This window comes from Arachis hypogaea, chromosome 20 (genome assembly GCF_003086295.3).
Source record: "Arachis hypogaea cultivar Tifrunner chromosome 20, arahy.Tifrunner.gnm2.J5K5, whole genome shotgun sequence".
NCBI classification, from domain to species: Eukaryota; Viridiplantae; Streptophyta; class Magnoliopsida; order Fabales; family Fabaceae; genus Arachis; species Arachis hypogaea.
This window is the reverse complement of record NC_092055.1, coordinates 142526677-142541533: the sequence shown is the minus strand read 5'-3', so window position 1 is coordinate 142541533 and position 14857 is coordinate 142526677. Positions and strand designations below refer to the sequence as shown.

Below are 14857 nucleotides of genomic sequence, written 5' to 3'. Positions count from 1 at the left end.
GTTTATCTCCTTGCATTATAGAACCAGTGAACAACTGGACCATTCTTTTATAAGAGAAGATTGACTTTTTTGCCGCTTCCTTTGCAATATTTTGCAATATATATGTTCACTTGAATTTTAATTACACTGCAGTAAAGCACTACTGTCTCCAAAATGAGGTAAATGAAGAGAGGAACATCAAAGTGAATTTCTTCCATTGTTTAAGATATCACCAGCTGCCAATAGGAACATGTAATTTGACTTAAAACCTGCCCAATGTATTTAAGACAGTAAAATGTGTGATATACATTATCCTTCCTTTTCTCTCCTTGGTTGAAAAGGAAAAAGAGAACAGTAAAATACACACTAAAAGTAAAACTATCTGTCTTCGTAAAATGCTAACGTTCTGAAAAGAATTATATTGATGAAGTGATGATAATGTTTACATTAAACCCTCACCAAAATCACATGATTTAAGAGGAGAAATGAATTGAGAAACAATCCAAAGATAGTAACAATTAATCATTTATTATGAATATCGATCATATTTAAGAATGACATCTATCAGATAAGCCTTTACATTAATAAAAACAATCAACAAGACTTATCATCATACAACAGACTTGCATTGAAGACTGACAATATATAACTGTGCTAGATCAATCCAACTGTGGTCGTGTGACTCGTGTGAAGGTAAGGCATTGTGAATCAGCTCATATTATAGAACCCTGTGCTTACTGTCATCACCAGAATTAACAGGAACTATTGCAGGGCCAGCATCCGACTCCAAGTGCATCTTTGCAAACTCATCAACAGTTCCTTTCCTTTCATTGATAATGGCTTCTTTCTTTTGCACCTCGGCTTGCTCAACCTTCTCTTTGGTCTTTGTGCTAACATCCTCTGCTGCCTTAGCTATAGCAGAAAAGGCACTTGAGAACCATGAAGCTCCAGTTAATACATAATGATTGCTCATGATAGCAGATCCAGCAACACTAGCCTTTTGCTCAGCAACAGCATAAGCAGACTTTGTCTTTTCAGAGACGCGATATCTTTCGTCCAGATCTCTCATCTTTTCATTTACAATAGCTGTTCCAATGCTTAATTTATCACTTAGACCAATCTTACGATCAATGGAAGCAACAGTGGAAGAAGCATTTGAGGACAAGTTATGACGTTCATCGAAGGCTTTTGCCTTCGTGATTGCATCCTTTCCTAAGATGAAACCCTTGGCAAGCATCGTGCTCATCACGTCTTCAGCCTTCATAACTGTGGTAGGAGTTTGGTCTGTCTGTTGAGAAGAGGATTGTACATTAGAAACTTCATGATACTTGAGAGTTTATCAGTAAGGAAAAAGTTTACAAACACTTAGCATGTTATTTTGACAGTGCTATCTTTTGGCAGATGGCACAAACATATGTTAAGCAAAAGTGTTCATATTTCGTGCATTTGATTACATAAAAGTACTTGTAGCAGCACAAGATGCACCATTACCTCAATCACACAATAAAGTAACTTAGAAAATTAAGTACTTACCACAGTTGAGGCAAGAGCTTCAGGGGGCAGCTGATAGTTCTCCACCGGTGTGATTGTGACATATAGATCACCAATCTTGGAACCCTATACTAGAAACAGGAGAATAAGTGCATGATTTAGGCAAAGAAAATCAATTACAAGTACGTGTTTCATTTTATCGTATCTTATCTTATCTTTCATGAGCTTTAGTGATTAAATAGGAAAGTATTAATTGGGAAATGGTTCAACTCATACATAAACGTAATTATGAAATGTATTGTTATGTTTTCAATATGAAAGTCATTTTGATATAAACATACCGTCAAGAGAACTGCTGTTTCTGCTCCCTGTGTCTCCTTAAAGGTAACATAAGCAACCTGGGTATGATCATTTTCCCTGCAGTGATCATCGAAGGTAAGAGTGACACTTAACGGACAAGTTAAAACAATTATAATGATAAGAAATGAACAAAATTCTGCATTAGAAGTACTCTCACCTTTGCATCTCTATGTATTGAATTTCACCTGAAAATGAGAAGAATTCTCCTATATCCATTGTGCTAGTAGTTAGTGATATGTTGCTAACCTTAACTGTTCGTACCTGTAATAAGGCAAAATGGAGTGAACTTGGAAATTACTGCAACAAGGGATAATTGAAATCCAGCAAAAAAAATTGGCACAGCCAAAATATAAAAGGATAGTGGGGCATAAACAGGAAATGTTTGCAAGGATTACCCTAAGAAACCAATATTATAATGACCAGAAATACAATTTGCCAAACAAAACTGCTATTTGCTACTAGATTATGTATTCTACAATTTTGATGCTAACAAATTTGCTATGTGAAAATTTCTTACTCACGTTTGAAAAATGAGGACTCCAATTATGTGGAGATGTAGAGGAGGGAACCGCTTCAACTTTTTCATTGGTATGGTCCACAGGGGCCTGCATGTGAAATTTTAAATTGAAATACTTTTAGGACGATGCTCCACAAAAATTAGGAGCTAAAGAAACATTACATGCTCAAATGGATATAATGTAGCACAATCTAGTCAAACAGAAAACAAGCTTTATCAGTTCAGAAGACAAAGCAACAGAACAAGAGTCATGAAGCCAACAGGAAATTTTATCTCAAGTTACCAAGACACAATATCAGCAACAGAATGTCCCTTTTGCATGAGGCCTTGTCATCATTCATCATTAATTTAACTAATGCAATTTCATGACTTTACAAATTACAACCACTAGTGAGCATTGCCCAAATAAAAAGTCCTCAAAATGAATAATTTCAATGAGAGAAGAACAATCATGTATCACCAATAGATGTGAGATACCCAGAAGGAATCACAAAACAACAGCAGGTTTAGAACCACATTTTTGGAAAGAATAATTATGTGTGTTAAATACGAAAAAATTGTTCGATCGAGTAGAAATTTTGTAGAATCGGTTGACTCATTGAAAATCCTAATATCAAAAGATTTTAAGAGTTAACTCGAGATTCTAGCTACTACGATCCTAGGATTGCCATACTAATCCCTACCGCTAAAACTTACTAACAATAGAGTTGCCTATACTCAACCATTGCATTAAAGACTCCCTTCAATGTTCTATCCTCTTTGAAACTTGCAAACAAACCGAACATGTCACTGGGGAACATTTAAGATCCAAAGTAGCACTTGATAGGAATAAAACACAATTCCCTACTTGCAAGAATTAGAGGAGCAACAATATCCACTCACAACAAGTATTAACACCAGTACAATAATACCCAATAGCAGTGGAAAAATCACATAAACCAGAAATTAGAGACAAGCTAACACACCAAGATTTTTAACGTGGAAAACCTCCTCAATGAGAGAAGTAAAAACCACGAGTCACCAAGACCAGGATATAGCTTCACTATGATGAAAAATAGGGTACAAGAGAGTCACAAATTATTGCGCAAAACGTGCATACAACAAGCCAAACAACCCAAGCTTCAAAGCTTTCAAAACAAGAACAAGAAGATGAAAATACCACAAAAACAGAGCTGCTGTGAGTGGCCAATATCTCCAGCTACATATTCAAAAAAAAAAAAGTGTATATCAAACGGTTTAACACAGTTTTTTGAAGGATAACTAACAAAGCCATTGCAAGTTATTACAACATTTTTAGTTCCTCATTCCCATACAACAAAGTTACATCGATTTTCTTACGTCTTTTCTGTTTTCTCAGCATCAAAGCACAAACAACACAATGCACCGCAAACAAATATAACAACAAGAGAAGAGATCCATATAGGATCTGAAAAGTTCAACGAACAATGTTAAGCGAAATTACTGGTACATAAAATTGAAAGGGAAAATGTGCCACGAAACGAAGCAGATCTGAGAAAAAAGTTTGAAACTCACCGACATTTCGGACGATACAAAGCCTTCGTATCTTGTTTCTTCTTTTGGTTTGTGAAACAATGGTGAGAGCAATGCCGGGGAGGAAGGTAGATGAAAATGGCAGAGGGGTAGTTTCGTAATTACGAAACCGGGCTGATCCAGCACGATATCGCGTTAGAAGTTAGAACTAACTGTCATGACGTCATCAATCTTGTTATTACCAGCATTTCTCTTCTTTTTAGTTGCAGTTTTTTTTTTTTTTTTCATTTTCTTTAGGCTTATAAACAATTAAACATAGCAATAAAGCAGTTTCACATGCTAAATAAAAATAATTAGTTTTTATATCTTTGGAATAAATTATTATTGAAAAATAAATATGATTAAATAATTTTTAAAATTATTATTTTAATATTAAATAATTAAAATTTTAGTTTTGATGTAATATAAAATAATTTTATACACGTATTTAATACACATAATATTACGTTAATAAAAATAATTATTTTTTATATCGATAGTAAATAATAATACAAAGAACAAAAATATGATTGAATGGTTCAATAAAATATTTTATATTACATTAAAATTAAGGTAGAAATTTAGGTACAGACGTGCAATTAATTTTAAGTAAAGTTGATAGTTAAAAATTGTTAGATAATATTTTAATGAAAATAAATAAAAAATCTAGAAAAAAAAAGGAATAAATAAGAGATTTATTTAACAAAAATTTGTTTCTGTCCAAAAAAAAAACAAAAATTTGTTTGTATTCTTTCAGAACTTATTTCATTATTGTTGGACGAAATAGTTGAACAAAAAAGATCAATTTATTTTAGAGTATCCATATAAATTGTAATATCTCTTTCTTTTTTAGAATCGAAAATGTATAAGAATTGAAAATAAGAAACAATGAAAAATCTTGACAATATGTACAATGGGCTAGTTCTAGCCCACGATGAATTAAAAAATAAGAAACACCCCCTAAATTCTAGTAACAAAACACGTTTACCCACCAATTTTAAATTTAAAGAATCTCCTACCCACTATCAAATCCTAGCCGCGCCTGACCCCTTCAGCATCCCCAACAGTACTGTGACCACCCCTCTAGCAACTTTAGCAGCGCCATCACCCACCCTAGCAACCCCAATAGCGCCGTGACTGTCCTAATTAAAATAACCATCTGGTTACATATAAAACTGATCACCCTTAAAATGTTAAGTCTGTATGCTCCAATCAAATCCAATAAACTAATCATCTAAATGCTCATTAAAACAACCATTTGTATATCTACTGCATTAAACATTCATATTATTTTAATTATACTTACGTAAATAACCATCCGCCGACCCAGTGTAATGAACATTTGCATACAAAAAGACTTTCACTTTTGTACTTGATTCCTGTTGTCAAGCGCAGAGGCCTGCAATTGCGTAGGAGAGGACAACGGCGGGACCAGCATAGAGGTGAGCGGCATGTCCGGTGGTGACGAAGACGCCGGCACCAACCATGCCGCCGACGCTGAGGGTGACGAGGTCATACCAGCGGAGAGTGTGGCGCATGTGGGAACCGGATCGGGTGCGGAGGCAGGTCATCACGTTGTAGGAGGTGAAGACTGAGACGGCACGAGTTGCAAGGCGAGAAGGAGTGTGAGAGAGACGTTGGGAGGGAGAAACCGTCGACACAGAAGAGGGACTGTACGATTGGCGCGATGCGGGAACGACGCAAACTGCGCGACGGTGTTGCTGGACGTTCGTGGTGCGCACGTCGCCGTCGGCCGGAGCTATGGGCGACGGCGACTGGTGTTTGTAGCGGCGCGGCACCGATGAGAGAAGAAGAGACTGGACGAGAAGACAGTCACATCAGATAGGAAAAATGGAAGTCGTTTTTGGAGTTTACATAACTGTTCAAATCCTTTTTTATTTTAAATTTTAAATTGGTAATTATTAAAAATTAATTGTTTATTTATTATTTGATATTAATTTCAATTTTATCCCTATTATATACATTGTACACTAAATTTATTAGCTCCCATACTTTCTCTAGTCAATTTACTATAAACACAAAGAAATTATAAAAAAGTATTTCACATATAATTGTAAATGTAATAATTGTGCCAATTAATGCCCCTACCCTCAAATGATTATGAGAATACAAGCTTATATAAGAATTTCTCATACAAAAATGCTTATTTATTTTGGATTAACATCACTTTCCTACTAGTTTTTCCCTCTTCAATGACCTTCTTGATCTCTTCACTCAGCTTTGAAGCCTTTCCAATGTCCCTGCTTAAAATTTGCAAATTTGATTTACATCAACAAGTAAAAAATGACCAAAGAAAATTCTAAAATCCAAAGAGGAAAAACACAAGTTGAAATATTGAATTAGGTATAAAGAAGTCTTAAATTTAAATCTTACACATAGTTAAATATACATTTTTATATAAATGATGTATGATAAAAAAATATTTTAAGAACAAAGAAAAATTATACATTAAATCTCTCTTCAATTCTTATTAGGGAAAAATATTATTTTAATTCTCAACATTTAGGTTAAATTTTAATTTGGTCTCTAACGTTTTAAACATTTTATTTTTGTTCCAAAAATTTTAAATAGGTTTAATATTATTTTGCCGTTAAATTTGACACTAATAGTTAACGGAATGAGTGATATGTACGTTAATAACGTCATTAGTTAAGTCATATTTTTTTCCATGTGATAGAAAAACATAACCAAAATTTTCTTGGAACACTTTTTTCCTTAATTTCTTTTTTATACAAAACTCTAAATCCTAACAATCAATCATCAACACTTCAAAATCAAAGAAAAATCATTTATATTAGTGATCATTAGTAGATCGATTTTACTTACATATTGAAATCGAATGTTATTAGCTCTTCAATATGTGAATTGTTCGTGTCAAATTTAACGGTGGAACAACATTGAACTCGCCTAAAACTTTTTTAGAATTGAAATAGGACGTTTAAAAAGTTTTGAGACTAAAATAAAACATTTGGAATCAAATTAAAATTCAGTCAAAACCTTAGAAACTAAAATAATACTTTACCCTTCTTATTATACAGAACAAATTAGTAAGTTATAACTTACTTGGTGAAGTTTGCAATTTTTGCCATCTCCCATACATGTAAAGTTTGATCCGAAGTTATTTGATTTTTCTTGTAGAGCTGTCGAAGCATGTCCTTTTGTCTTTCAAATTCGTCTTTTGCTCTGTTTACATTCAAACAATTACTGTGGACTATCTTTCTCACATCTTCAGCAATATTCTCAACCAGTTCATATTCATTCCTGTCACATGGACCCAACATAAGGAAATATGAACCCAAAATATTCGTTAGGAAGATATTTTTTATTGTTTATTTGTATGAATTTAAAAAGAACTGTTTTTTTTTTTTACTTAAAAACAAGTATCATTATCAAAATAAGAGTTACTAATGTTTATTTCTTAACTTAAAAATTATTGTATAATTTACCTTGAAAGTCCATATTACGATTTTAATCTTTACTGGAAAAAAATATTTGATCTTGAATTTGAATGGTAATAACCAAAATCTTTAAGTTAGTAGTCAAATAAATTTAACAATAGTGTTAGAGTGAAAAAAAATACAACCAAAACTTATTTTATTTTTGACTAATTTTTTTTAGAAAAAATATAGGTAGACAATAAAAATATTAAATAATGTGAACAATGGATATATCGAATGTTTAATTTACTACGCGTGCAAATGGTAGCAAAGTCCTTTTTTATTATCAAACATTTTCGAAAACTTAATACTTACATAACTCAAATGACATAATCTTTTTATACTCAGCTGTTGCTACAGAAGTCGTTCAAATCCTCCTATTTTTGAAAAAAAAAACTTGAAAAAAAAGAAAAGTATAGCATACCAACATATTATTATTGCCAACAATAATTAATTATTATGTTTTAAACACATATATAAAGAGACAGATCTAGAAAATATATTTATAAAGACACTTTTATTAAACAGAGTCATAAAAAATACATTTTTATTAGACACATCTACAAAAACATTTCTATTAAATACAGTTATAAATAAGAGTTTGCAGAAGTTGGTAGAAATGCTGTTGGTAACGTAGCGGGATTGAAAAAAAAAAAAAAAAAAACTTAATACTTACATGTTGGCGACGCAGTGCCAGCCTGATAGATTGGCCATTTGTTTCAAGGCGTCCCTCCATGTGGGAACATTTTCAATGCAGTCCTTCTTTTTCATATGCTCTTCAAAAGCCACACCATAACATCCACTTTGATTCCTAACATCAGAGGGGTCCAGATGATAAAATATTGGAAGCACAATCTGATTTCTTGTTCTCTTGCAATCCATTATCTCCGCAACTTCGTCCAAGCACCACTTGGACGAAGCTGTGTGTTCCGATAGAACGATGACCGCAACCGGGGCTTTCCGGATTGCGGAAACAAGTGCTGATGAGATCTCACTGCCTCTTCCCAAATTGAAATCAACGTAGGTATTAACATGTTGCCTTTTGATTGCTCCAAGAAGGTGACTAGTAAAATTGTAGCGAGTGTCGCCACCAAAGCTAAGGAACACATCATAATTTTCATCAGTGTTATTAGTGGCGGTTGTGGCCATCATGGCAGTGATAAAGAAAGAAAGACGAGAACATAGGTTACACATTTTTGTATACTATGTTTGTGAGAGGAAGGTTTCTTCACTTTTAAGGTGTGTGTGAGAGAGTATATATATATATATATATATATATATATATATCTTGTAGCTACTAGCTAATTATCCGGCCTAAGTTGAACTCTTATGGCCGTCTACATAAGAGTAAATTCTTATTTATTCTTAGGTGAAAACTCGGAGAAAATTGTTTTCATATCAAGTTTGTAATTAAAAACGATTAGATGATTTAAATAGTTTGACTAAATTATTATTTAATAATTTTTTAACTATTAATTTTATATAAAAATAACTTATGTAAATTTCTACTTTATTTTTAACCATGTATTTAGATATAAATATTGATATATATAGGCCACGTGTTATCTAAAAAAAATATTAGTATATCAAAATTAGTTATTATATATTTGTTGTTTAACTTATTTTTAATATATATTTTATACTAATGATTAATTTTAGTAGTTAGTTTTAATATATACTTAAAATAATTGTATATAAAAACTTATAGTTATTCAACGTATATACAAAAATTAATTATTTGTATAAAACATATATTAAAATATACATTAAAGTTATGTAAAATAATACGTATAATTATATATAAATAATATATAATAATTAATTTAGTAGTTAATTTTTAGTATATGTATAGTATTTCTTAAAAACCTATTTGTTAACGAAGATTAAGATAAATAAACAATTTCTTTTGTTGTCTTAGAGACAGGAACTGGTTCTAGCCATTTACTTAATATTTTATTCTATTATATTTCTAGTTTCACTAGCTTTTGTAAGCAACCTAAAAGACAAAATCAAACATAATCTTAAAGAATATTTAGAGTGGGTTTAATATTTTTATTACTTTTTCCAAAATTATTGATTTTTTTCTGAAACATGCATTCAATATAATATACAAATAATATGAGAATTAAAAACATAGCAGTAGTTCTCACATAACTACATAAGTTTTGCCGGCGGATCAGTTTCTTGGAAAATTTCCAGGAAATGTTTATAACGTACAAAAAGTCGGCAGAAATTTAACAAAAGTGCATTTTATCATCTATTTTGTTGCTTGTTTTTTATCAAATATATTCTAGAAAGGAAAACGCATGGAAGTTACAATACTTCCTTTCGTCAAGATGGCAGTGTAAGAAGGTAATAGTAATAATTCATTCTTATGTCATTTTTCTTCAGATAACAATTAATGATACTTGAAAAGAACATCAATCATGGGTTCTCAGTTCTCACACAATTTAAATTTGTTATCAAACATGTAAACCCGATAGCCAAATTGCCGAAATAGCCATGTTAGTAATGCTTACTATAATTATAAGAATAATTATAAGAATAAGTATAGGGAGCTAATGGCCTAAGCGTACAATGTGTACAATGGAGGTTTAAGAAGTATTAGAGATATCACCATTAGTGTTACATTGTCCTGTCAGATTACGTTTTTGATATGAGTGGTTTCATGATATGGTATTAGAGTTCTAAATCCGAAAGGTCGAGAATTTGATCATTGGTGAACCCCAAAATCAGTTTAAGCTTTTGGGATGAGTGGTTTTATGACATGAAATGTTTATTAGCCCATTGTACACATTGTACGCTTAGGCCATTGACTCCCTAGCAGTACTCTAATTATAATTATTAACAACAATTGTCTCATATTTTTGGCATCTTATAATATATTATGTGGTATGGATAACTTAGGTAGTTCCTTCCTCATCCGTCAATTGCACGGAGTTGAATTATTTTGTCACCTTCTCGAATTGGAATGATCCCCACATATATCAAACTATTCTCCCAATACATACAAAAATAAATATACAAATGATAATTTACATTTTAAAATTATCCATAATCATAATAATTAAATTTAAAGCACAAACAATAATAAATATATACATTACATAGTAGAAATATAAAACTGTTTAACAAAATCATGTTTTAATTATTTTTTCTTATAATAATAAAGCATTTACTAATAAAGTATTTTTTGATGAAATGTAAAATTAATTGAAATCTTTATTTAGAAAGTAATTGAATATAAAGTGAAACTATTATTATTATTATTATTATTATTATTATTGAGTGATATAAATATATTTCATATGACCAAAATTTAATTGAGTATATAAAAAAATTACAATTTAATAACAGTTTTAAAATAACATATTTAGCACACAATTAGTGATAGAAATATTTTTGGTTTGTTAAAATTAATTCTTAATATAAAAATGCACCATGAGTAACAAACCTTAAAAAAATAAAAAAATAAACAAATCCTATGATTGAGGTAGTACGTTGTAAAGCTAGCATTGAATATGGCAATAATCAGATTACAAAAGATCTAAATTCGAGTTTATGGAACATGCTTGTTTACAGTACATTCACGCAGTCATGCTCATATGCATTTGAATTTTGAGCTCCTAAGTATAATAAAGGCAGTTACATTTAGGTCCTTTGCATTCACTGAATTTAAACTTACCTATTTTGTAGGAACTTCTTTGTGTGCCTTAAATGAGAGAATAACGTTCCATACCAAAGATATAACATTAGCAGCAAGAACCTGAAATTATTTCCACAAGTTTCTTTACACTCAGCAGTATCACTAGAAAATGGAAGACTAGAGAGAAGAACACTGAAGAAAATTATAGATATATGGAAGACTAGAAAATGCCTTTGATAACTCCATTCACACACATGATAACTTCTCAATGGGCCTACTTCGAAAATAATTCTAAGTTCACACATAGTAAATATGGGAATATGACTAACATGCCATCTACTCGCTTAGACTGCATTTGGATACTATTTTTGAGATAGAAATACATAAACCATTGACACAAAATTCAAATGCAACCTTTGAAAATGACAAATGGGATATCAAGTCATGTGTATACTTGATACAAACCCATTATTAAGGCAGAATTGTTTTATACATGAAAGGAGTATTGAGCCAGCTTAAGTCCAATTGAAATGAGTACCATACTGAAATAACAGAAAGGGTCAGAATAGAAGCGACGGAGTGAAGGAGGGAAATTCAGTTGGCATGTTGTTAGTGGATTGTGTGAGGAGAGATGATAAGAATATACAAAATTTATTCAGTTTCCTCTTATTTTCTGATTCCAGTCTTAACAGAATACTTTTAAAATGAAGGGACCAACAAGATGCATCCCAAATATCCAAACATGTTGCAAGATATGAAGAAAGAAATGAAAAACAAACATGTCTTCCTCATGTACTATAATGTCTATTATTGTTCAACTAATAAAAGGACAAAAAGTTTGATCTATGCCTCTGTTTCTCACGTACAATTGTATATTATTGTTCAGCGAATAAAAGGGTAAATGATGTGAGTTCGGCATGTCAAATGGCTAGAAAATACCTATTCTGAGAATCCCGATATTTATTCGGTGCAATTGACTAAATAAAAAAGGATGAAGTTGAAGGGAAAAAAGGGTAGAAAACTAGCATTCCCCGGCTGGTTGCCTATATTGTTAACTCTAACACGTTTCAAAGTGATGAACAAATTGTCAAAATCTCAATTTGCATATATGGTCTGGTTTGTAAGCCTAACCTGGAATTGCTGTGGAACAAATCTGAAGTTGAGAAATTGAAAAGGTATCCATAATTGCCAATTTGCCACAACAGATGAAAACCACTCCTGCAGCATGAAATTTGAGGACGAGTAAGCATTATTCAAAATAACAATGAAATACACCTCTTTGTATACATGTTTTTTACACGAATATTCAAGTAAAAACCAATAACAGCACCTGTTTAAGTTTGGATACAGCTTGTGATGGCCCTCCCTCAAGTGTCACCAATGTAGCTAAGAAAACCCCAATAAATGTGGGAGCAAATAAGAACTGCAATCATATTTCACCAAGCTCAAAATTAAAATAGCAAATTGAGCAAAATAGTTAACATTTGATACAAAGTCGTAATAGACAGTAGGTTGGGGGCGCCAATGGAAATATCCCACCTGATCAATTACAAGCCGCAATAGTACACCTGATGCTCCAGGTAGTGTAACCAGTTTACTCAGATACAAGTACCTAAAGATCTCACAGCAAATGTCCAGAAAGAATGATGAATTGTTATTTCTGAGCATTATTTAAAAAATCATCACATTCAAAAGACTTTAAGGAGAGAGTCGAATTTTGGGCATGATAACATTACCAGAAATGCAGTGTTGGACCTACTAAGATAAAACCAAGCAGAGTGAAAATGAATGTCCTCTTCAAGTCTATAGACTGCGATTGGTCTATTACAAGCTGCAGCAAATAAAATGAATATATTTAGAGAGTACATAGATTACGAGATTTCAAAAAGTAAATTAATGATTTCTTTTGCTATTTCTAATACTTTAACAATGTTGTTACCTATCATCCATTAGGATTACGTAAATTTGAGCTTAATTCTGATAACTTATCTTATATATCTCATCAATTTCACAAAAGGTTTGAGCAAATGCAGATGAACATTGTTGTATATTTACCTGGCAAATCAAATCTCCAATTAATGTCAAAATTGCAGATGTTATAGCTTTTACTGCAACAGGGTATTTTTCAAGAAGAGCCAAATACCTGTGCCAAAGTCATGTTAGATTTTGTGAAACCAAGATCTGTATATGCCGAAACACCAAGAATAAAGCCACTTAGGAAAGGGTGGCAATATTCCGAAACTTCTTTTATTATTCAACTGATGTAATTAACCTTATACAGATAAATGACATGATAATTTTAACAATTTATGCCCAATACAGAGCAGGATAAGATTCATATTTTCTCTGTTAGATCCCCTAATGAACATGAAATATGCATTTCTTAATCTACCACACTCAAGCCATCTAATACAATCAAAACACTAACAATGTAGTAGCTATCTATATATAAATTTAAAAAATGAAGCCACAGTCACTAATCATGAAGACCATACATCCACGCTACCAACTAGCATAAATTCATGAGCATGAAAAATAAAATGAAATAAAATCCACTACCACACTATGATAACAATTATCAGTCAAGTCAATATTCTGAACTGCAATTCGTTCCAATTTTCAGTCACATTAGTTCATATTTTGTTTAACTTGTTTTGCATCCAAAACAGTTTAAAATCAAAATCTTCTTCTTCTCCTCTTTTTTCATCTCTAGAAAGAAGAAACTAATCCAATCCAGAAATTACAAACAAAAACATTTCAGAGAAAAAATTAACTAGGCAAAGAATAACGATCCTCGTGTTTGATTTACCATGACAAGAAGGACCACTTATCTTCTCCACCTGCTCCTTCTCCTCCTTCTCCTCCTCCGCCACCTCCGCCGGAGCCGGAATTGGGGCCGCGAGGGCCACGTGGCCCGCCGGAAGCGTTGTCGGGTAACGCAGAGAGGCGGGAAGTGCAGGAGCGGAATTGAGGTTTGAAGTGAGGGAGGGAGCAGGTGGAGGTGAGAGATTGGGTTGGTTGAAGGAATATTCGAGAAGGAAGAGGAGGTGGTTGTGGCGGTCGAGATGAGAGAGTGGTGAAGGCACGCCTCAAGAGTAGGGACTTGTGTGCCACTGACGCCATTTTTCAACGCCTCACAGTCACGGTTTTAGCGGGTTTTGCTGCGTTTACTCTTCTTAAAAAGACACTGCTTCCCCAGTCAGTATTTGAGTGCTGCCGCCCTAAGTAAGCTCAGCTAGTAAGCCGAGAGCTGAGCTAAGATGAGCTGAGTCTAAGCTGAGTCTCACCAGCTGATACTTATATGTATGGATTTGGATCCTCTAAAGTTTGAATTTCACTTTAAAGAATAAAGTGTGATCTTCTACCCTTGAATAGTTTCTCTTTCATATTTATTATTGGTCCCACCTATAAAATTAATGGTGAAAGATCACACTTTACTCTCTAAAGTGAAATTCAAACTTTAGAGGATCCAAATCCTGTCCATTTATTTTTGAAAAGAAGACAAGATAAGATACAAAAAACAATACATAAAAAGCAAAGATTATAAAATTTGGTGTTCTTGTATTCTATTTAGTAATAAAGTATTTATTCTCATCTTTTTCATTCAAAAAATTTAAGAAGAAAATATAATAATAAAAAGTATAACTATGAAAAATTAACAAGAATAATGAAAGAAAAGCTAAAAAATAAGTTATGTCTCTCGTTACTATCTTTGTGTCCTTCCTATCACGATGGATACAAAATATACTAATTTAGTGTCTCTGGACACAATATCTCTGGATACAATGTCCCGTCCCTGTAAACAAACACAACCATATAAGTGTTGTTTTTGGTGGTCACAATTATTTGGTGGCTAGGCTAGTTATGATATCATGA

At 32.4% G+C, this 14857-nt stretch overlaps 2 protein-coding genes across 5 annotated transcripts; both read right to left on the bottom strand.

Annotated features, from left to right (window-relative positions):
- Positions 1 to 383: 383 nt before the first annotated feature.
- LOC112784903 (binding partner of ACD11 1) lies at positions 384 to 4105 on the bottom strand. Of its 2 annotated transcripts, XM_025828257.3 has the most exons (7): positions 3881 to 4066; positions 3507 to 3545; positions 2352 to 2435; positions 1988 to 2091; positions 1812 to 1887; positions 1513 to 1596; positions 384 to 1267 (listed from the first exon to the last, which is right to left on the bottom strand). In XM_025828257.3, the coding sequence occupies exons 1-7, from the start codon at positions 3884 to 3886 to the stop codon at positions 698 to 700; spliced, it is 963 nt and encodes a 320-aa protein (XP_025684042.1). In that variant the 5' UTR covers positions 3887 to 4066; the 3' UTR covers positions 384 to 697. The 2 variants fall into 2 exon arrangements, with proteins under 2 accessions (XP_025684042.1, XP_025684043.1); XM_025828258.3 differs by lacking the exon at positions 3507 to 3545 and having other exon boundaries at positions 3881 to 4105.
- Positions 4106 to 5924: 1819 nt separating this feature from the next.
- Positions 5925 to 14254, bottom strand: LOC112784473 (protein sym-1). Of its 3 annotated transcripts, XR_011878361.1 has the most exons (10): positions 13791 to 14199; positions 13037 to 13124; positions 12718 to 12812; positions 12521 to 12593; positions 12312 to 12404; positions 12113 to 12199; positions 11021 to 11101; positions 8012 to 8431; positions 6962 to 7159; positions 5925 to 6138 (listed from the first exon to the last, which is right to left on the bottom strand). XR_011878361.1 is itself a non-coding variant. In XM_025827699.3 (8 exons), the coding sequence occupies exons 1-7, from the start codon at positions 14102 to 14104 to the stop codon at positions 11021 to 11023; spliced, it is 831 nt and encodes a 276-aa protein (XP_025683484.1). In that variant the 5' UTR covers positions 14105 to 14199; the 3' UTR covers positions 10153 to 10327. The 3 variants fall into 3 exon arrangements, 2 of the variants coding, with proteins under 2 accessions (XP_025683484.1, XP_025683483.1); XM_025827699.3 differs by lacking the exons at positions 5925 to 6138; positions 6962 to 7159; positions 8012 to 8431 and adding an exon at positions 10153 to 10327; XM_025827698.3 differs by lacking the exons at positions 5925 to 6138; positions 6962 to 7159; positions 8012 to 8431 and having other exon boundaries at positions 10824 to 11101; positions 13791 to 14254.
- Positions 14255 to 14857: the final 603 nt, after the last annotated feature.

Bases quoted from the DNA above. Each gene is read 5' to 3' on its own strand.
- LOC112784903 (XM_025828257.3), bottom strand. The intron at 2,436-3,506 runs GTATTTTCATCT...TTTCACATGCAG, and splicing joins ACAGCAGCTCTGTTTTTGTG to GCCCCTGTGGACCATACCAA. The intron at 2,092-2,351 runs GTGAGTAAGAAA...GCCTTATTACAG, and splicing joins GGAGTCCTCATTTTTCAAAC to GTACGAACAGTTAAGGTTAG.
- LOC112784473 (XM_025827698.3), bottom strand. From the start codon at position 14,104: ATGGCGTCAGTGGCACACAAGTCCCTACTCTTGAGGCGTGCCTTCACC. The intron at 12,594-12,717 runs GTAATGTTATCA...TGAGATCTTTAG, and splicing joins GGTCCAACACTGCATTTCTG to GTACTTGTATCTGAGTAAAC. The intron at 12,200-12,311 runs GTGCTGTTATTG...TTCATGCTGCAG, and splicing joins CTGTATCCAAACTTAAACAG to GAGTGGTTTTCATCTGTTGT.